The sequence below is a fragment of the Sphaerodactylus townsendi genome, linkage group LG04, assembly GCF_021028975.2.
Source record: "Sphaerodactylus townsendi isolate TG3544 linkage group LG04, MPM_Stown_v2.3, whole genome shotgun sequence".
NCBI lineage: Eukaryota > Metazoa > Chordata > Lepidosauria > Squamata > Sphaerodactylidae > Sphaerodactylus > Sphaerodactylus townsendi.
This window is the reverse complement of record NC_059428.1, coordinates 40520170-40543375: the sequence shown is the minus strand read 5'-3', so window position 1 is coordinate 40543375 and position 23206 is coordinate 40520170. Positions and strand designations below refer to the sequence as shown.

Here is a 23206-nt window from a genome sequence, read left to right as displayed (position 1 = left end):
AACCGATTGGTGGCGTATTCTGGGGCCAAGTTCTACCAACTAGTAAGCTGCCAGCAAAACTGACCTGAACATATCTTGGTGCATATGTTCAAGGGAGGGCTTAATCCAGAAATATTGCAATGGAACATGATGGCCAGCCAAGGGCCCTGACATCTTGATGGGGTGAATCTGTCTGGTGGTGACTCGGAGGTTCACCTACACACTGTGCAGCAATCTAAAAGAAAGGCAAGCCGATGAGAGCAATCCCCCACCTGCTTGGAAAACTCAAACCAAGGGGACCCCCGGTAACTACCCAAAACATGGCCTTGAGGAGAGTAATGGTTGTAACATTTCTGTTCTGTTTCACACTGTATTTGATATGGGAGTGAGAAAGAGGGAGGGGGAGGAGAGGGGGCCTTGGGGGTGGAATAAAAGGTTTTACACTGAGAAAGTTCACCAGAACTGGCTTTTTCTAGTCATGCCATCCAAGGTCTGTCAATAAAGGCTTCCAGAGTCTGGTGATTGTCTACAGATCTGGGGCTTGACACCGTCTCAGCTCCTTATAAGAATGGGAACTTGAACCTACATCTTCCCCCTGATCCTGCATTTCCTCCCTCTTTTGCATCTTCCCTCCATTTTCCCAAACAGCCCTGCAGACATTATTTGCCCTGTGTGTATAGCTGGCAGGTTGCATGTGCAAGCATTCAGTGCATGTGACACAATCCCTCAGTGAGCCAAATAATGTCCCTAGGACTGTTTCAGATCAACAGAATGGTCTGTGGGGATGTGTTAGGGTTGCCAACCTTCAAACTCCAGATGCTGAAGAAAATGGCCACTTTGGAAAGTAGCATTTTACCCCACTGAGAAGGTTTTGTAACTAGGCTTGTCAACTGGAGGGGGGGGGGATTCCACCCTATTAAAATAGGTTCCATAGGATATTATTTATTCACCTCTGTACATGAAAAGCTTCACCAGCCTATTCTATACATTGTCTCTGTTAAAGAGACAGGACCCTTTTTAGGACAACTCCAATGTATAAAGAAAAATATGCCTATTCCCTGTGAAAGACTCAAACCATTGGTGAAATCTATTGGTATAGTATGTTTGGTTTATGAAACATACACCCAATGACCACCTTCATGACCATCATATGAGAGCTGTAACAACACCCATTAGGGGAATATGAGGCATCACTTATTGGGCCACTAAGTACCAGAAGGAACAAGTTTACTTTATTGTAAAGTTTTCGTATTGGTGCAGCAATTATGTGAGTCATGTGGTCATTAACAATTAGCTGATGACTGATAGTAGAGGTCAACTGGATGATAGTTTGCAATGGGACATTCACCTGAATAGCTATTCTAGTCCCATGGTAACAATCCTTTACATGCAATCAGCAGAACAGTTGAGACTTGAGTGAGCCTCTAAGCAGACACCCTATCTTAGTGGCATTTGCTCTGGCTGACTGAACAGAACTCATTACCAGGCCTAAAAATACCCAGAAGACCATTATACTCAATGTGAAATAAAAGGCATTTGCCAGTAGCTGGCCTCTCAGTCAATTCACAGTTGACCAAGAGTGATAGATTTTGCTTATTTGATTAAGTGCTGAGATGGTTTAGAAAAGTTGTAATCCCACTGGTATTAACCACAAGTTATCCCACCCTTATAATATCTGTTAATTGATCCAGACTAATCACAAGATATATAATTGGGATTAAAATTTGCATTTTATACAAGACTACTCTCAGAAACGTGAGGGAGGGAAGAAAGAGTTTATTGCTTTACCAATTCTTTTTCTGCCTGTAACAAATAAGAACAGGAAATATTTAGTCAATATTAAGTAATTTTAGGATGATACATATATTAATGACCTTGGATGGGGCATGGAAGAGTTATAATTGTGTACACTGTATTGCCAGACCAATTTATGGTGGACCAAGGGGACCCAATTTGGAAGAGTGTGGCATCTCTACCCACCTCTGCCAACCATTGGGGTGCCAGCAGGGCAGTGCCAAAATGGGGAGCCCATTCCTTGCATTGACTTAGTGCCCCCAATAAGGAAGAACTAAGTCCGGACTTGTCTCCCTCCAAAGCAACTTGCACAATGCTTCTCTCACACATTTCTTGACAGGAGCAAGTCAACACAAAGACCTTGCAAGAGAGAGATTCCATCTCCAGCCCTGGACCATACATCCTGGTGAAGACAATAGATATGCTAATGTGCTTACCAGCCCATTGTTTTACTAAATAATATCCTTTGTACATCCATAGGATCTTCCAGAATTTGTGCTGATTGTCAATGTGGAGGACAGCGGGTCTGAGACACCACAAAGCACAAATGTATTTGATGTACCTCAATATCTATCTATCTATCTATCTATCTATCTATCTATCTATCTATCTATCTATCTATCTATCTATCTATCTATCTATCTATCCATCTATCCATCCATCCATCCATCCATCATCTCTCTCTCTCTCTCTCTCTCTCTCTCTCTATCTATCTATCTATCTATCATCACACATACACACATCCATCCATCCATCCATCCATCCATCCATCCATCCATCCATCCATCCATCCATCCATCCATCCATCCATCCATCCATCCATCCATCCATCCATCCATCCACCGACCGACCGACCGACCGACCGACCGACCGACCGACCGACCGACCGACCGACCGACCGACCGACCGACCGACCGACCGACCGACCGACCGACCGACCGAAAATTCATGACTCTTCCAATGCCAGGCTACAACATCTCTGCAGCTTCTGTCACCCGACTTCTTTGGCCTCTTTGCAAAGCTGGTACTCATGTCCCTTACAGTAAAACTACATTTTATGAGTTGAACATTCATGATTACTTTCTGTCAGGGTCCCCCTCCAGAGTACCGCGGGGGAGCCCTGATGCCTTCCCTCCAAACCCTACCCGGGGTTCTTGTTCCCGGCCTCACCCCTGTTCTAGGGAGGGGTGGTCAAACAGTGGGGCCTAAACCCCCTCAGGGCCAGCTGGCCTCTCTCCACACTTAGTTCCTCCTGGGAGAGCTCTGTTCCTCCTGCACAGGACTCCCCTTTAGGCCTTTCCCCGAGGGAGCTTGTTTGCTCCACAAGTCTCCCCTGTCCCCAGAACTGGGGGGGGCCTGTTGTTCTCTCCACAGCGACTCTCTCCCCCCACTCCCTCTCCTGTCCCTCAGCTCGGCTCCTTCCCAACCTCTCCTTCTCCTTCCGCCTCTCCCAGCCCCTCTCTGCACACTCCTTCCCTTCTGCCTCCTGTCCCACAACTCCCAGCTGCTGCTGTTCTTCCCCTTTTATCCTCGCCGGCCTCCCCACACTCCTTAAAGGGCTCTCTCTCCTTGCCGGCTCTGCCTTTCCTTCCAGACCTCCGGGCCTCTCGCCTCTGTCATGCCCGGGCCGATTTGTGCCCGGGAGGGCTTCGTGACATCGCCCGGCGCCCGTCCCGGGTGGGGCTCGAGCTGCGAAAGTCTCCGCTGGAGGCTCCCTCCTGGGAAGCGGCCGGCCAGCAAGTCCCTCGGGCGGTAGCGCCGAAGCGCTGCGGGGCGTCTGCTCCCTCGTCGCCCGCAGCCCGGTGATCCGGCCGTCCCCGGTCGCTGCCTCCCTCCGAGCCAGGACTGGTCGCGATGGAGGCTTAGTACGGCGGGCGGGCCGGAGCCCGCCGGAGCGTCCAGCGCCAGCGCCGGGCCCGGAGGGGCTCTCCCCGCCTCTGACGGTCTGCCGTCACCGCCTCGAAGCCTCCTCGGCCGCCCAATCCAGCCGGCTGGGATTGGCGGCTGAGGCGTGGCCCGTGCGAGGGCGGCCATCGAGTCCGTGGCCAGCGGCGGCGGTAAGTCCGGGAGGGGGGGGCTCGCCGCTCCCGGACACTTTCTAAATATGTTTTTTTCCCTGAGATCACAGGCAAAAGGGCTACAGGTGAAATGAGGCTTTTAAACTTTTCCCCGCTTCAATGGTTTATTCACCCCAAATTTTTACCTCTTACATTGCTTTCATCCTTGCATGGGAAACTGTATTAACACTTGTAATCTGTAACTGGTTAAACAAACAAACTCTTACATAACATGCAGTTCTGCTCCAAGACTGGGAAAACCAGTTTCATATCCTCTTCCTACTCAATAGGTAGGTTGGCACTGAGCATAGAAATGAATGATGTACTTCCTCGACTGACCATTGATAACATTCATCATTACCTGGGCAGCCTTGCCAAAACTAACAGAACAGTCTCATTTTAACAGTATGTAAATTTCCCACCACTTCTCAAATACTTCCACATGTGATTTGCTTTTTGACTATATTCCCCTTTTGTTCCCAGAACTTTTCAGCCATTCTCTGCCTAGAACATTTAGCCTCAGGGATCACCTAGAGGGTTTTTTTTTTAAAAAAAACCTCATTTCTTCACACAGCTGTTGTCACTTTAATGGCCATCTGATTATTTTCTCCTGACCTCATGACAGTAAAAACTGAAATGTGACTTGCCCTTCTCCTGCCACCATGGCTTGCAAGATTATAGTGGATTTTCAGGATCAGTGCTTTTGTACTGTGGAAGCATGAGGTGTGACATGTGGATACATCTTCAGGAATTTGGGCCAAGATTGATCAGTACTTAAGGCCTGATAGTTAAGGTTGAGACTGAGTCCCAATTTAAATGTGATGGTGATGGGGGAAAGAGATCTCTCAGGTGGCTTTGCGTGCTGAGCCCCTGCAGACTTGCTCAGGAAAACTCAGCATGGGACTTGGGTATTATAGTCACTGGTAAATTGTTCTTCTAAAGTCTGGATGTCTCATGTTTCAAAAGAAGGGCAGCCCAATCCAAGGGGGGGTTGTGGTAGGGGGAAACGGGGTAGCGCCACAGCAGTTTACCCAAGTGGCACAAGAAGGAGGAAAACAGAAAAATCTCAAGGCACCTGAAAAATCCCCTGAGGTAGACAGAATTACACCACACTTTTGGGTGGAATAAGTTGACTGCTGGCACAGGGGGCATTCCTGTGCTGAACGTCCTTTGGGAACTGACTAAAGTTTTCTCTGCCCCCAGCAATGCCCCTGGAATTCCCCCTGGAATGCTGGTGCAGCCTCCTAAGGCACAGGAGTGATGACATAGAAGACCATTTCCTGGTTCCTGCACCATGGCACCCAGTCATAGGGATAATTTTCTCTGCACCAGCATCTGTGCCACTATGCACAGTGCTGATGGCACAGATGCTGGTACAACCCTTCTACTGCTGGCACAACCCAATGTAACATCAGCTACCCCTCCTTGGATTGCACAGTTATTTATTATTGGGAGACAAAAATTAGGAAAGGGAATTCTTTAAAAATTTCAAAATATCAGCATTGCCAATTTGTATGTAAAATTTGCTCACTTCTATAATTAAAGCATTCTTAAGAAGACCAGAAGCATTTGTTTATTAAATCTATTTTATCTTGCTTTACTTCCCAGTGGGGATCTAGAATAGCTACATCCCCTCAAAAACATTGCAACAAATTTCAATAAAATGCAGTATAAAAACAAATTTTTAAACATGTACTGACATCCTGGACTGCCCACTGTGCCTGTCCATCAATGCCAAACCTACAGGTTGCAAGCCAAGGGCTAAGAATCAAGGGAAAAGAACTCTTAGCTATTGTCTTTCAGCTCACACCCCAGCCATGCCCAGACTTCAAATACCTGTGCAGGAAAGGGAGGAACACTTAGCCTAGATCAGCGGTGGCGAACCTATGGCACGGGTGCCCGAGGTGGCACTCAGAGCCTTTTTTGTGGGCACACGTGCAGAGTTTGTCATGTAAGGGGAGCGGAAAATCACACACACACACACCCCATACACACACATATCTAGGCTGGCCTGGGCACAATCCTTTACCTGGGAGTAAGCTCGGTTGCTGACAATGGGGCTTGCTTCTGAGTAAACCCTCCTAGGGTAGTGATTCACCCATTTGAAGTGTTGCACGGTTGCTTCATCCAGCTTATTCCCGAGTAACGCGTGCCTTGGAGCCAAACTGTTTTTTTCTAAATTATTATCAGTATTCAGGTTAAATTGCCATATTGGCACTGCGATAAATAAGTGGGGTTTTGGTTGCAATTTGGGCACTCGGTCTCGAAAAGGTTCGCCATCACTGGCCTAGATGTTGCAAACTAGCAGCCATCTTCCCATAATTCCCCATTCTGCTGAGGCAAACAATTCTCTCCTTCATCCCATCCTGAAGCAAGCAGCTGCAACTTTTTTAAAGTGATGTAAACAAATATTTGGAGTAATTGAGCTGAGTCCCAGACTTCCATGGAAGTCTGAAGATGTTATGTTAGCATTAAATCAGACAGTTATTTTATTTGAAACTTCCCCGAGAAGTATTTTAGATTCTGCCAATTTTGTTATGGAAAAAAAGACTGCTGGACATTTTTGATCTCTTAATCTTAAGTGTGGAATTCCCTGATATAGATCCTGTGTTCAGTTATGACAAGACACTTAAACAGATCTTTGAATAATCATTGGATAGTTTAGTGTAGTAGCTGTACACACCAAAGCAAATCTAAGGGAAAGAGCCATCATCCTATATAAATGCATGTAAATTATAGAGCATTATATGGAATGCAAGTTGAGTTGCTTACTCTGTGACACAGTCCAGAAGAACAATATTCCAACTACACTGACTGGATCCATGCACATTTTTCCTGTGTTTGATTTGTGGCTTTCCATAGGTAACAATGGGAACGTTGTACTATTTGGATTAACAACTGCTTTCAAAAGACAATGATGGAACTGCTTCTTTGAAAGTGTTTGGATCAAGCTCCCCATGGTGATCTTCACTTCCCCACACATTTGAGCTATTAAAATGGGAAAATCAATGCTGCTCAGTTGTAACCCTGGTAGAACTGTCGGACTGCAATCCAAGAAACCAACGTTTATTTTTCAGTGTACCAAACAAAGCAGCTGCTCCAGACATCCCCACCTCCAGTCCTTTTCATCCGCTCCATTTGCCATACAGCAAATAAGAAGGCCAGCTTGGGTCAGTAGTGCAGGTGGTGGAGGGAGGCATATGAAAAGAGCAAGGGAAAGGAAGAAGAAGCTACTACATTATGGCAGTAGATTACTATCAAAAACAAGAGAATGATTCTCTATTGCATCTGGAAATGCTTGATGTTCTCTCAATTTTATGCCTAATAAAGGTTTTGGAATTGGAACTGGACAATCAAAAACTCAAATTAAATCAAATCGAGTTAAAATTAAATCAAAATAATTTTCAACTAAACAATAGGTAGAACTTTCTCCTCGGCAGGTTTGGGGCTCTCCATTTTTGGCCTTTCCTGCATGCACAGCTTACCACATATTTTTCCAGTGGTCAAACCTTGTGTCTTAGAAACGCTCTCTGTGAAATCATTCTGCATACTCCTTTCCCCTCGTCATTTTTTGTTTTTTTCACCTTTTGTCAGTTTAGTTCAATTTCTTCCACATATTACTGCTGAAAACATAGTATTCTTGATGATGGTGAGATATCATTCATGATGAAGAAGACAACCTCCCCCCCCCTTTTTTTTGTGTGCAGGTGCTGTAGCATTACTGCATGGTTACATTTTGAAGTAGCAATTCAAAAATGTCTCAGCCTCCATTTTTACTACTGAGAACTACCAACCCGAAGTGAGTGCCAGAACAACTCCTGGAGCAGGTGACATTACCTGAAGGAGCAGAAACATGTAGCCTCCCCACACACAAAGAACCACATTTTTCTGCCAAATTAGAAATGCAGTAATGATCCTAACAATTGTCTTTTGTCAATTTCCTCCTGCAAAAGCAACTTCCCTTGTCAAGACACAGTGGGGCTTTCCCCACTCACCTTCTGCTGCGTGCTGCTCTCGCGCCCCCTCAGCACGTGTCATTCCTGGCGTGCTCTCGGGGTTCCCCACGACCCCGCGCTCTGCTCTGCACGGGGGCATCAAAAGGTGCCATTTCTTCAGCGCCAGGAATGACGCGCGCTGAGGGGGCGCGAGAGCGGCAGCGTCGGGGCGGCTGCGTGGTTGCCGCCCTTGCAAGTGGGGAGTGCCGCTGGACCCCACGCTACTTTCCCCGAGTAGCGCACAGCAGAAGGTAAGTGGGGAAAGCCCCCAAGTATTTTCACCTTAGTGTTACACTGCTAATTCAAGATGAAAGTGACAAGGCTGATATGGACCTGGCTTGTGTCTGCACACTAACGTTACATTGTAGCCCCCCAAATCAATCCTGCCAGTTTGTATCTCTGCCTGAAGTTCCTTTGCAAATTCTATATAAAATTGACAAAGCTGATTCAATAATCCATGCGTGTATGTGTCTCTGCCTGAACATCACATAGCTAGTTTGATAGGACAAAGAGGGAAAAAAACCTAAAATTCCATTTCCTTTAGAAAACAGAGGAGGGGGAGGAGAAAATGGATGAAGGGGAGGTTGGGCGACTAGACAGGGGCATGAATAAGGGACAGGTGTTTGGTGAGGTGGACCAATAAAGTCTGATTCAAAATTATTGCAAGTTCAAGGGAAGCTGACTTGAAAATGGATAGGAGAAAAAACTGCAAAAAAAGTGCTCCAGAAAACTATGAAGGAAAAATGAAGAAAAAACATTTGCAGAAAAACATGGAGGGAAAAATGTGCAGAATTAAAAATTTAAAAATAGCATTTGACAGCAAGATATGCAGCAAATGAATCTTATGGAACAAGCCTTTGTGTTGGAATAGACAACATTAACCAGGCTATGCACCTTGGCTGTGTTAATTACTCTACCAACACTTTGGTGATTTTTTAGTAGAGGTTAAGATATTTGTGTAACCTTATTTTCACTTTCTGGGCTAGTCTCCTATAATGAACATTTCGTGCTATCAAAAGCAGATCACCAAGAAATGTGTAAAGGATAGCAGAACATATTGTTCATAGCTAAGTATTTACCTGGATTAAGTAAAACAGATTGACAAATGTTTTCCAAATGCCAATTTGTCTGGTCTTCTGTGACAATCCAGATAACGACTGGATTATGGGAAGCAGTAGCCTCCAACAATCATCAAAACATGATGGAAGAGAAAGCTTTTCCATTTTGCAATTTTAAAAAACGCAGAATTAACTGTAATTTTTAGTCAGCTATAAACGCAGCAGATAAATGTCTGACATCCTCCCATGCTGTTTTTGGCTTAGTAGCTGGAGTGAGAGATTGCACAATAGCTGGCACTTCCCTCTGTTTTCCATTTCCTTGCTTTCCTAGCCTTTAAGGTATTCTTTGCCCTCACCTGGCTCAGGCTAGCTTTCAGAAGCCAAGCAGGGACTCAGCCCTGATTAGTATTTGGATGTGAGACCACCAAGGAATTCCAGAGTTGCTATGCAGAGGAAGGCACTGGGAAACCTCTGTTGGTCTCCTGCCTTGAAAACCCTATGAGGTTGTCATGAGTTTACACACGCAAGCTTTTCTGACTTTTGAAAATTCATGCACTGTGGTATCGACTTCCTTTCCCTGCTAGTACCAAAGGAAAGCAAGCAAGCAAACCCCCAGACTGACATTCAACATCATGTGAACAAAGTTCCAGCCACTGTTGCACTATGCAGGAAGTCAGGGGGAGGAGTGTTAGCTGAAGGAAAGTACAGCGTGGTTTTAAACGGTGCTATTCGTGCTCGTCCTCCTAAAGCATGTGGAATAGCAGTGATTCAATAGAGTAACTGAATGGTTACTAACTTGAAAGAGATGTTTTTAGGGATCCTGACACTGGCAGAACACTTTGACTGGGATCCAAACATGGAACCTTTCTCTGGTGCGAGGAACTTTCTGCCTGTACAAAGGCAGAGAGGACGTTCCACTGTTGGATGGCTCATTGCATCACTGGAAACTCCATGTGCTTTCACACATATTGAATAATGCACTTTAAATGTGCTTCAGCAATCATTTGCAAGTAAGTTTTCTTCTTTCGCACAAATTGCAAAGTTGCTAAAGTTTATTGAAAGTGCATTAGCCACACTGTGCGAAAGCAGCCATTATTCCCATTTATTAGCAAGTATGTCTATATGGCTCATAGGCTTTTAGACAGAACAAAATGCTATATACACAATAAAAAATTTGAAATGAATGAAACCAACATCTTTGAGGTAAACAATTTAAAATGAATACAGTCACTGGCAAAATCACATAATTACAACGAGCTCAAGTAGGTTAGAATAAAATAAAATAAACAGGGAAAAAAATTTCAAAATAGAAATCAAGTGGTATTTAAAGAAGTATTTCAAAATCTCAGAGTTGTAGAAATGTATTTGACAACTGTCAATGTAATATGTCATTGCAAGAGTAAACTTTGCAATCCAAAGGAGCGGGGATTGGGGCCATATTGGAAGTGGAAGTGGTTTTTATTTTTTTAATGTTTAAAAACAACATTTCAATAAAAACAATTAAAAACATTATTAATAAATTAAAACTGATGGCATTGAATTAACCCTTCCACCCCCACCCCCCCAGGCCAAAAGATATGATCTATAACATTCAATCTGGCTGGCTAGATGGAAAGGCCTGGTGGAACAGCCACGTCTTGCAGGCCCTGCGGAATTGCCACAACTCCTGCAGATCCCTAATATCGCTTGGGACCTTGTTCCACCAGGCCGGAACCAGGGCCGTAGAAGCTCTCGTCAAAGTCAGCTGGATATCTCTCAGGCCAGGGATCATCAGGAGGTTCCCCTTTGACAAACAGAGGGGTCTTGTAGGGCAATATGGGGAGATGCGATCCTGTAGATATGCAGGTCCAATACCACTAATGGCCTTAAAGGTTAACACCAATACTTTGAAAATGACCCGGAACTCAATTGGCAGCCAGTGTAGTTCTCTAAGAACTGGTTTTATGTGACCTTGACTGGCTGCCCCAGTAAGCAGTCTTGCGGCCACATTCTAAACAAGCTTTAATTTCTGGATCAAAGACAAAGACAGTGTAGAGTGAATTACAGCAGTCAGTTCTTGAAGTGACCATTTCATGGATTACTGAGGCAAGGTTGAGTTTAGAGTGATATGGCAGCAGCTGCCACATCTGTTTAAGATGGAAGAAAGCAGTCTGGATGGTCCGATTGATCTGGTTCTCCAGCGATAAGCTGGAGTCCAGGGCCATGCACAGACTGATGCAGCTAGTTGAACAGCTGCACCACCCAGGGTTGGCAGCCGGAAATCTACAGGTCTCTCCCCCCGATTGAGCTAGAGAACCTCTGTGTTTGCTGGATTTAACTTCAGTCTAATTGCTCTCAACTAGCCAGCCATGGCCTCCAAGCAGTGCTGGAGAGCCTCAGGGGCAGAGGCCGGTCGGCCCTCCATCATAAGAATGAGCTGGATGTCATCAGCATATTGATGGCACCCAAGCCCAAAGCTCTGTACCAGCAGAGCAAGGGGAGGCATGTAGATATTAAACAATGTGGGGGAGAGGATGGCCCCCTGCGGCTCTCCATATTCAATGTCATGCCGACTGGAGACCCCCAACCCCGACACTACCTGTGACCCCCGATCATGGAGAAAGAGGATCAGCCAGGAAAGCACTGATTCCCGTATCCCCGTGTCAGTGAGGCAATGGATCAAAAGGTACAATGTCAAACACTGCGGTCAGATCCAGCAAGACCAACAGCATCGACCTCTATCCTGCTGGACATGAAGCTCATCTACAATAGTGACCAACATGGTCTCCATCCCATGACCAGCACGGAAGCCAGACTAGAAGAGATTCAACACCTTTGCATCATCCAGAAAGATCTGAAGCTGCTCTGTAACCACTCTCTCAATTGCCTTACCCAGGAACGAAAGAGTTGAAACTGGGTGGTAATTGGCTAGATCCAATGAATCCTAACATGTTTTTTTCAAGAACGGGCAGGATGCACTGGTTATGCTGTGCTAAGTGGCATGGATAGAGGTGCCGAGTGACTTACCTTGGTAGCCAGCTGCTGCAGCATCCAAACACAAAAGCTGGCCCCTGCAGCTGCTGACCACAGCCAAAAATGCCCATGCTGACATGAAGGGAGGCATACCAGGCCTGTTCCCAGAATTCCTTTCCGACTATTATTATTATTATTATTATTATTATTATTATTATTATTATTATTATTATTATTATTATTATTGTTGTTGTTGTTGTTGTTGTTGTTGTTGTTGTTGTTGTTGTTGTTGTTGTTGTTGTTGTTGTAGTAGTAGTAGTAGTAGTAGTAGTAGTAGTAGTAGTAGTAGTAGTAGTAGTAGTAGTAGTAGATTTCACAGCTGCCAGATCTTTAACTGGTTGTTGGCCTTCATTACAATTCGAGCCTCACCCAGAGGCCTAGGAAGTTGTAATGTATCAGCATAGTATTCGTGCAGATCCCAGCAGGGCTGCCTTCTGAATTTGACAGATGTTAATTCTTGCCAATTCGAAGATGTTCTGCAAGTGCTGCCCTAGTGTTTTTGGGATGGTTTCAGCATGCCGCATTAACACTGGGACTACTCTCAGCTGGTTTTCTGTGCCAGACACTGAAGCCCCTCGATTTTCAAATCGCGGTATTCTAGTGACCTTCTCTCGTGTTCTTTTCAATGACCCTTGCTGTCACCGGGGACTACTGGTGGTCGAGCGATAGTCACTTTCTTGTCCTCGATCACGGGTGTGATGTCTTCGTTGTGGGATTGTGTTTCAACACTTTGTCCGGCTTTGGATTCGAAAGTCCCACAGGTGATCTTTGACCTTCTATATTTTCCATTACTTTCTCTGGATAATGTTCCTCACCCAGTTCTTTAGCTCGTTCTTATGTTGTAATTTTGCATAAAATTCCAGTGGGACTTCATCTTTGGCCACTGAGTTGTGGTTCTCTGTTTCTGTACTCAGTCTGGGCAATCTTTTTGCAGCAGCTGAGGACATGATCTATGCCAGTTTCATCAATAATAGCTTCCTTTGGCACAAGCTGCATTTTGCATCATCTGGAGGATTTTTTCGGGATTTTGGCCTTTGATCGAATTTTGTTCTGGATGGCTTGCCTCTACGCTAAAATCAGGGATCTCAGTTTCCTTTTTCAGAGATCCAGTTGTTAACCACAAGCCAGGTCTTTTCTTTCGCTTATCCACCTTTGTCCTTTTGATTTTTTCTCCAGAAATTCACCGTGCGGCAGTGCTTTGTTGTGCCAGCTTTCAGTCCCTCATTTTAATCACATTTTTTTCTGTATTCTTGTTTCTTGGTTTTCTGGCTTTGCAGCAAATGTCTGTTCTTCACTTCCTCAATCAATGCCTGTTCTTGACTTTCCTTCACATAATCGGCCAGTGCATGCTTCTCCTCTTCCACTGTTTGCTGTACTTGCAGTAAGCCCCTGCCTCCAGATCTCCGGGGAAGGTATAATCTATCAGTATCACTGTGTGGGTGTATTGTCATAAGCTTCCGAGTTTTTCAATCCAATGCTTCCAACTCAGCCTGTGTCCAGTTGATGATTCCCGCAGTGTACCTGATGACGGGTATGGCCCAGGTGTTGATGGCCTTGATGGTATTCCCGCTGTTTAATTTAGATTTTAAAATTTTCCTGACCCTCTGGGTGTACTCTCTGCTGACAACAGTCTTCACTTGCCCATGCTTGATGTTATCCAGCTGCAAAATGCCCAGGTATTTATAAGCGGCCTCCTGGTTGCACTTGATGAGTTGGCCATCAGGCATTTCAATCCCATCACTCTCGGTGATCTTGTCCCTCTTTATTGCCACAGTAGCACACTTTTCCAGGCCAAACTCCATTATTATTATTGTTATTGTTATTGTTATTGTTATTGTTATTGTTATTGTTATTGTTATTGTTATTGTTATTGTTATTGTTATTGTTATTGTTATTGTTATTGTTATTGTTTTTATTATTATTATTGTTGTTGTTGTTGTTGCTGCTGCTGCTGCTGCTTGCTTGCTTGCTTGCTTGCTTGCTTGCTTGCTTGTTTGTTTGACATAATACATTGCTCTCCCCCAAAGGGCTCAGAGCAGTGTACAAATACAAAATACAAAATCATTGAATAATATCATTAAAATAAATAAAATAAATAAAATCAGTAGCAGCAATACAAACCACCCACAATTTAATGGATGATCAATATGATTCAGATTTTTTGTGACTCCATAGACATATAGTTTAGCAATGCAACCATAGAACACTGTTGGTTTCCACTGTGGAGAAAGAACTTTCTTTTGCAGCCTAAAATAAAACTAACATGCAGAGTGCTAAAAAAGCAACCACACTGTGGCAGGAAAAAGCAGATGATGAGGGGCAGTCAGAGCAGAGGGGGATTTTCCCCCCTTCACTTAGAATCAATGAAGTGTTAGCTTCTCAGATTTTCCCCCACGTATCCTCACCATTACATGTCTTCTAGAGGAAGTGTCCAGTGAGATAAATAAGTAGAGAAGGGACTTGACTGATCTTATATTCATCCAGTACTCAAGGAAATAGATCAGCAATGAAGCTCAATATGGCAGCAATTCTGGCCATATCATTTCTTGGCATCTTCAATGAAGGCATTATCAGAGGTATGTTTTCAATTCAGATGAATTGCTATTTTTAGGTTTTAACAAACCCCGTGCCATGTATCTTTCTATTCCACTCAGATACATTTGGTGCCTTTCTCAGATGGAAGAGGCCCTTCTGATCCATAGAAAGCTCTTTGGACCAGAACAAGATTTCAAACTTGAACAAAGGAGCCAGAGGATAAACCCATAGTTTAATTTTGTTTTTGCCCAATCTGATGTGTCAGGAGCTAGAAAAAGAAGAAAAAGAAGTGTTTGGTTTTATAGCCCACCTATCTCTCCTGTGAGGAGACTCAAGGTGGCTTACAAACTCCTTTTTCTTCCTCCCCCTGCAACAGACACCTTGTGAGGCAGGTGGGACTGAGAGAGTTCTGAACAAACTGTGACTAGCCCAAGGTCACCCAGCAGGAATGTAGGAGTGGGGCAACAAATCTGATTCACCAGATAAGAGTCCACTGCTCATGTGGAGGAGTGGGGAATCAAACCCTGCTCTCCAGATTAGAGTTCACCTGCTCTTAACCATACATGCAATATCCAAATGCTGGCACATGCTATGTGTTATAGGTGTGTACCACTGGTTGTCAGGTGTCAGCCATGAATTTTCCACCAGGAACTTCTCAAGTGTGTGGGCCCCCAGGCCCCAACAGAGATTGGAACCACAGTATACTACTGTGTTTCCTGCCACACTACTTTCCTTGACCAGAAATTAACGAGAAATTACCCGGGGGACACTGTTTGTTCTATTGGTAGCTGCTGGGCTACATGTGCAAGTGCCAACAGGGCAAATAGCACCCCTGGGGCTATTTTAAGATGGGGAAATGAGGGGGAAGCTGAAGCCCCTTCTCCCCACTGCATGTCCCACTCCACACACCTGAGAACAGTTTCCTATATCAAACTTGCAAATGACTTCTGACTAAAAGTCCCCACAGTAGACATGTGCCTAGTTTTCCTTTGCATTCTGCTTGCAGGAAGATTCCTTTGCAGAATGCAGGAAGATTCCTTTGCAGAATGCAAAGGAATACTAGAAAGGATGGCAAGTTGGCATCATAGAAAGGATTCAAACATAGAAAGGATGGCAACAGATGTCTTCTTGATTTCCATGTATGCTGGGAACATTTGGATGTTGCATGTATGGAAGAGCTTCCTGAAAACTGTGGTCTGTGACTGGATCTTCCCAGGGTATTTAAAAGAACAGTTGCAGTTATGGTGGGCGCAAGTCAGTTTGAATATATATGAGGAGGTGGTGCCAAATCTGCAAAGAGTTTCATTGATTGTACATCATTTTGATTTCGTAACTGGTAAAAACACAGCTAATAATTGGTAGAATTCATTTTTAGAAACTAAGCAAAAGAAATATGATTGGCCTTCATGGCTGGCACCAGTATCTGGCAAGGCTAGGCAGCATCCTGGAACCTATAGCTGATTGAAGGGACTACTGAGATTCTTTTCCAATGTATGCACTAGATTGTTGAGGTGCTTCTCAGATATTGCTCCCTGCTGTATGGGTGCTATTTTTCTATGAGGCATTTTCTTGGTGGAGAGAGAAGGGTATACCGGAGACAGGTACACATGCATCACTACTGGTGGAAAGTGACAGCACTCAAAGACGATTGATGTTGACCCCGTAGGATTTTCAAAGTAAGAGAGAACAGATGTGGTTGGTCCTTGCCTCTGTCTGCATAAGAACCTGAGACTTCCTTGGGTGTTTCCCATCCCAGGACTGACCAGGACTGAACTGCTTAGATTCTAAGATCTGATGAATTTGGGCAAGCTTAGGCCATCCAGGTCAGTACTGGCCACTGGATAAGGGCATGAAGTGATCATAATGTGCCTGTTAACATCTGTGCAAGTAGTTCTTCATCAAATTACAGATAGTTGTACTCTTTTTCTATGCAGCTGCCTCCCTTATCTGATTGAGGCAATTGTGAATGCTGGGAAACGAATAGCCTTACAGAGGAAGGGCAGCCTTAATGTCTAGAATCCTGCAAGCAATGAACTGTGATTTACAGGATTATATTTATTGTACTATAAAAAAGCAGGAAAGGTGTTGGAGGAATATAGCTTGTAAGGCTGTCAGAGCTGGCTTCAAAAATTCTTGGAGGTGTTGCCTGGGGAGTCTAGAGTCTGAAGAGGGAAGGGATCTCAGTGGAGATGCAATGTCATTGGTTAGTTGTTAGGGTATACCATAAAGTCTGCCCTGTGTAGCTGCCATTTTCTTCCAGGGAACTGATCTCTCAGGTCTGGAGAATAGTTGTAATTCTGGGAGAGCTCTACACCCCACCTGAAGGATGATAACCCTGCTTGTATAGTTGTAACAACTGCACATGTTCTATCAACAACAAAAAACTTTCCACTGTTAATGTTTGGTATCACCCAATCACAGTGTGTACTTTTTGTTTTTAGGAAGTGTTGGTTCTCAGATGATGCCACGAGGCTCCTGTGTAGACTTGCAAACCAGAGAAATAAAGTTCAAAAGAATTTCTGATTTTGATGAGCAAGATACACCAATTAAAGCTGTGATGTAAGTATCTAGCATAGTCTTGAACTGTACACTATCCTTCAGATTTGGCAAATAACAGCTAGATCTGTAATGGTTGTATTGGCATATATACTCTTTGTCCTGAATAGGAGCAAGGTATGGTTTTGGCCACAGCTTCCATGAAAGGAAGGATGGTCAAGGAACATCATCTAGCCTTTGAGTACCTCATGCATTCTGGACAATATTGAAGAGATGGGTGGTTACTAGAGCTGAATTTTAGCAGTTTCTGCTATGGTACCTAGGCTTTTGCTTGGAATTCTCACTCACTCCCACCTCTGGGTGTGGCAATATGGAATTAGCTGATCACTTTCAGAGGCTGAGCATTTTGGGGGTTCCAACTTCTATTTCACCATACTGTCAAGCTTGTGGTAAGGTTTTTGTTAATTAAATAGGCCTACCGTATATACTTGTGTATAAGTTGAGGCACCTAATTTTACCACAAAAAACTGGGAAAACTTATTGACTCGCGTATAAGTCGAGGGTGGGAAATGCAGCAGCTACTGGTAAATTTCAAAAATAAAAATAGATACCAATAAAATTACATTAATTGAGGCATCAGTAAGTTAAATGTTTTTGAATTTTTATTTCAAAGAAAAACAGTAAACTTGCTCCGTAAGTGGGAAAGAGGGTCAACAAGAACAATATGGTATCAACAATAACTTTAAAAGTACAAAAACTTTAGCTTTTTTGTAAGGAAGGGTTTTAAACAATGGATCTTACAATAAAAACTGGAATGAACATGCCTGTCCGCTGTGACTCAAAACTACCCTGCTTTTTAAAAGAATAGTTCATTATTTTTAGTGTACATATTTTTAAGATTGCACATGGCAGTTGTCATTTTAGAAGGGACATTCACACAACCTGTCATAGGAGGAATGTTTATGTTAGCAGTACCAACATTTCAGAGTATCTTTAGGAGGCCCTCCTGGTGATACCACCCAGGTTTGGTGAAGTTTGGTTCAGGGGGTTCAAGTTATGGACCCTCAAAAAGGTAGCCCCATCTACTATTAGCTTCCATTGGAAACAATGGGGGATGGGAGCACCCAATTTGGGGATCCATAACTTTGGACCCCCTGAACCAAACATCACCAAACCTGGCTGGTATCAGCAAGAAATTATCCTGATGATGCCACCCAGGTTTAGTGAAGTTTGGTTCAGGGGGTCCAAAGTTATGGACCCTCAAAATGTAGCCCCATCTACTATTAGCTCTCATTGGAAACAATGGGGGCACCCCCTTTGGGGGTCCATAACTTTGGACCCCCTGAACCAAACTTTAGCAAACTTGGCTGGTATCATCAGGAGAGTCTCTTGAAAAATCCCTGAAATTTTGGTGCCACTAGCCTAAAAACTGCGCCCCCTGGCGGCCAACAAAGTAAAAACCCTAAAATATTTTTTTAAATACAGCTGACTCATGTATAATTCGAGGGGGGCTTTTTCAGCACAAAAAATGTGCTGAAAATTTGACTAATATGCGAGTATATATGGTAACAGTGGAAATGTTGTTTTGTCCACTTCATTTGGCTGAGCAACTGAGCAATTACATTGAGAACATAATAACAACGGGACCATCACACACTAGATAAGGATCTTCCAAATTATCTGAGCCACAGTCTTTAGTTCCTTAGTGAAATTCCTCTGAAGCAGTTAATTCCCACTTCAAGAGTTTTTGACTGAACTAGTTGTTCAGTGGATGACTCAGGTCTGGAAATCTGGGTCGCTACTGAATATCTGCAAAGTAGTGAGGAGAAAGTGTGCAGAAGAGGTGTTCACAGTGCTCACCATTTACCCCACATTTCCCTTGCCACAATAACTTTTTCTTGAAGCTGCAAAGATTTATCAGGAATCCCAGCGGAGAGATAAAGTTTGTAATGAAAAACAGGGAAGGGCTAAATACCCCTTTCCTGCCCATTACTTCTCTGCTGTACATCAAGCCAGAGGCCCCCCCCCCCCTGCAGAACATCTAGGGTCAGTAAATACACACTAATGCTTTCCTATGCCTCAATTCATATAGAAAGGGGGGCTTGTCATACAACACTTCAGCATGACTTTAAAAAAGGTTCAGGCTACAAGGGTCAGTGCTAACAGTCACAGACCAGGAAAGGGATTTGGGCGTCTTAGCTGATAGTTCCATGGGAATGTCAACTCAATGCATGGCAGCTGTGAAAAAGGCAAACTCTATGCTGGGGATAATTAGGAAAGGAGTTGATAATAAAACTGCAAGGATTGTCATGCCCTTATATAAAGCCGTGGTGTGACCGCACTTGGAGTACTGTGTCCAGTTCTGGTCGCCACATCTCAAAAAGGATATCAAAGGGATAGAAAAAGTGCAGAGAAGGGAAACAAGGATGATTGAAGGATTGGAGCACCTTCCTTATGAGGAGAGGCTGCAGCATTTGGGACTCTTTAGTTGGGAGAGGAGACGTCTGAGGGGGGATATGATTGAAGTCTATAAAATTATGCATGGGGTAGAAAATGTTGACAGAGAGAAATTTTCCCCTCTTTCTCACAATACTAGAACCAGGGGGCATTCATTGAAAATGCTGGGGAGAAGAATTAGGACTAATAAAAGGAAACACTTCTTCATGCAACGTGTGATTGGTGTTTGGAATATGCTGCCACAGGAGGTGGTGATGGCCACTAACCTGGATAGCTTTAAAAAGGGCTTGGACAGATTTATGGAGGAGAATTCGATCTCTGGCTACCAATCTTGATCCTCCTTGATCTCAGATTGCAAATGCCTTAGCAGACCAGGTGCTCAGCAGCAGCAGCAGCAGAAGACCATTGCTTTCACCTCCTGCATGTGAGCTCCCAAAGGCACCTGGTGGGCCACTGCGAGTAGCAGAGTACTGGACTAGATGGACTCTGGTCTGATCCAGCAGGCTAGTTCTTATGTTCTTATGTTCTTATGTTCTTAGAATTGTTCTTATTTTGTGCAGAACTTTTAAAAACTAAACAAAGGACAAACAGTGTCTTGCCTTTTCTCCTCTTGTAGATTTATAACCAAGAAGGGAATGCGAATCTGTGTGCCTCATGATCTCCCCTGGGTACAGACTACCATCAAGAGGTTGAAACAAAAACCAAAGCCTGGACTACCCAAAAGAAAGAATTCCTCGTCCAGACACAGAGCCAGCTCTACATTTAGACCTAAGGCCAGGTCTAGCTGATCAGATGCAATAGATGACGTTCTATCAAGAGCTACTGTGTTATTCTTGATAACAGTTGACTGAAAATAAAGTTTCTGAACTTAAGTAGCTTCAATGGAATCCATTCATCCACCAAGGCAGAGCTGACTGAATTATGACTAGTTAATGCTTCCTTTATTCATATTTACTTGAGTGTTTATTAATATTTAATTTAAAAAATCAGCTCCTTTGCTGGGGTAAAACTAAATACTAGTTAAAAAAAGCAGCCAAAGTGGTACTTTCTATCTTCTGCTTCAAACCTTCTCCTGCCCAAGAAAGGGAGTACCAACAAGAAATTAGTGGTTTTCACCTCTGTTCTTCAATATATACAATTGTCACCATTCTCTCTTAGGAGTATTAGTTTCTACTTACACTTTATTTCTGGCTGCCAGTGGCTTTCAGCAATTTAATCTAGTGTGTCTTACTAGATTTACTGAAGGAATTCTGTGATTACAGTAGAAATCATGGATATGTCATCATAAATGTTGTTTGAATGGAAGGAATCTTAGACTCCACAATAATTTGGGATTCCAGTCACGGAACAGTGGACAGGACTCTAGAGTATTTGTGATTTCATAATTGCCGAAGGAATCAATAGACTGTCAATTGATGTCTGTAATTCCTTTCTACTTTCTGTCAATGGAAGAGGTTCTGCCATTACTGCAAGACTCCTTGCATAGATGGAAATCTTTGCCATTAGAAGAATGGGGTCAACAGGTCCAAGCCTGTTGAACTTAAACATTTGATTGAACTGTAGTGTGTGTGTAAGCAGTTACACAAACACATTCTTAAAGAAGAATCTGTAAAGAAAGCAAGGGATCACTGTTTGGTGTGCTGGAATCCTGAACTCTGGTAATAATATGTGGTGATAATTTTACATGTCAATTGTTCGGCCATTGAGAATGAAAAAAAAGTTGTACAGCCATACTGGCCCACACAAATTCCCAAAACAAGATTGAAACCCTTATAATATCTTTTATTAGGACCAATCAAACGGACACAAAATGTTTTGCATGAGTTTTGTTCTTGTATGCAGAATGAGCCACCGATACTTCAGAGCCACAGTCTGGTCCTCCAGTCTGGCACAAGATCACTGGTCTCTTATTGCAGTGCATTGTTCTTCTGCAGTGTATCCTTTCCCCTTTATGGTTTCTGCATTGTATAAGCTAGGACTCTCATCTGTTTGAGAAACTTAAAAAAAACAAAACCAGTTTACTGACTTCCTAACAGTCCCATTACCTGGTTACAGCATACAACTGTAATTCCATACCGAACAGGAAGGAATTAAAGCGAAGGCTGCAACTACCTTTTTATTAATTAAAGGTGTTTTTTTTAACAAAATGGTTTCCTGTGCTCTTCCACTTTGCTCAGCTGGTGGTCTGTTTCTTCAGGGTAATGTGCATCCTGTTAGCCCAAGAGGCTACTCAGTGATGAGGAGTGTGTGCCTCAGATTGATCCCATCATTCTTAGATGGGATGAGCAAAGTATTACAATGCAATTTTCAATGCCTTGGTTGAAAGGAAGAGATGTACCAATACCAAGTATAGTTGGAAGAAATGTATGAGAATCTGTGCATATTTCTGCTTTCTGTTTAGTTCTTGGTTTTACAACAGAACTACCTAGGAGCTGCCTGTCAGTACCGAGCTTTATTTCCAAATCCAAATCCAAAACCTTTATTAGGCATAAAACCAGTGCCAAAAATTTCAAATACAATAAAAAGATCATTATTGCTCAACTTGCAGTACACAGAGTAAAAATATAGCAACAGCTTCTGAGATTTCAACATTAGAATTATTTAGAAGCTTGGCCATTTTTATTTTATCAGAAAGGAGCATAAATCCTGTTGGTAACACAGTTCTCAAATCGGTTCTGATGTTGTTGTATTTTGAACAATGAAGCAGAATATGAGAAAGTGTATCAGTTGTATCAGGACAAAATCGACAGCAACGCTCATTTTGTGGAATACCAGAGAAGCGACCTTGAAGATGTACTGACGGAAAAGAGTTACACCTTGCTCTAGTCATGACCCATCTGCAATTGTGATTAATAAGTTGTTGCAGGTATATAGCAGGGCTAGATTTCTGAGGGATAATCCCAAAGAATATTGGAGAGCAAGAGCTTTGCGCTTTGCTCAGGAGGAATTGGTACTCTTGATCAAATAATCTAATCTTTAAGCGATGGTAAATCTCCGGAGCGGTGAGCATTTGTAGGGCCTCCCAAGAGAAGCCCAAGGAAAAGATCTTTTTTTCAATATGTAGCCACCATTTTGAAAGCTGAAGCTCTCTCATTTCTAACTGGGACAAACTGTTAGGGTCAGTGCAGAAACAGAGACGCAGCCAAAACTTAAAAGTTACAACCCATGCCCTTGTTTCTAATAAATGTTGCCCTGATTCCAAACAAAGAACACCATAGGGGGAGCTTTATTTACTAAGAGTGCTTTTGAGGGAGTCTATACCTATGCACAGTCATAAACAAGCATCAGTTCTAGCCAGGCCACACTGGCCAAATTCTTCTTAATTTGGAAGAAAATCTTACCACGAGCTGCACAGAAACATCTACATGTGACACACATTGTCAGAGTTTGAAAAAGAGAATATAAGTTATTCCAAATTCTACTCGGAGAATCTGCTACTATCCTCAGTTCACACATAAATAAGGCAGGATTCAGCCCAAGCTATACATGCCCAACCAATCATAATTCTCTTTTAGAACAGAATAAAACCTAAATGAAATATATGCTGTTTTGTGGCTCTTTTACATTACAAAATCTACCACAGACTTGTGACAGTATGAGTAGTTATCAAAGCAAGGGTCAGACTTAAGTTTGAGAGACTCTGGTTCAGATCCCTATTTTGCCAGTCATATTTTCTCACCCTAACCTTCCTGATAAAATGATTGTTGTGGGGATAAAATGGAGGTGGGGAGAATGATGTAAGCCACTTCCTGAGTCATGCAGACCAAAGGGGATCTTCCTCTCTCAGGCAATAGTCACAAGAAGAAGACCCCCGAGGCAGTGG

General features: G+C 43.3%; 1 protein-coding gene across 1 annotated transcript in view; it reads left to right on the top strand.

Annotated features, from left to right (window-relative positions):
* The window catches only part of LOC125431283 (lymphotactin-like), a 29261-nt gene extending 9090 nt beyond the window's left edge, over positions 1-20171 (top strand). Inside the window, exon 3 of the mRNA XM_048494048.1 lies at positions 20000-20171. Within this exon, the coding sequence (XP_048350005.1) occupies positions 20000-20171 (172 nt within the window). The remainder of the gene's footprint in view (positions 1-19999) is intronic.
* The last annotated feature ends 3035 nt before the right edge of the window (positions 20172-23206 follow it).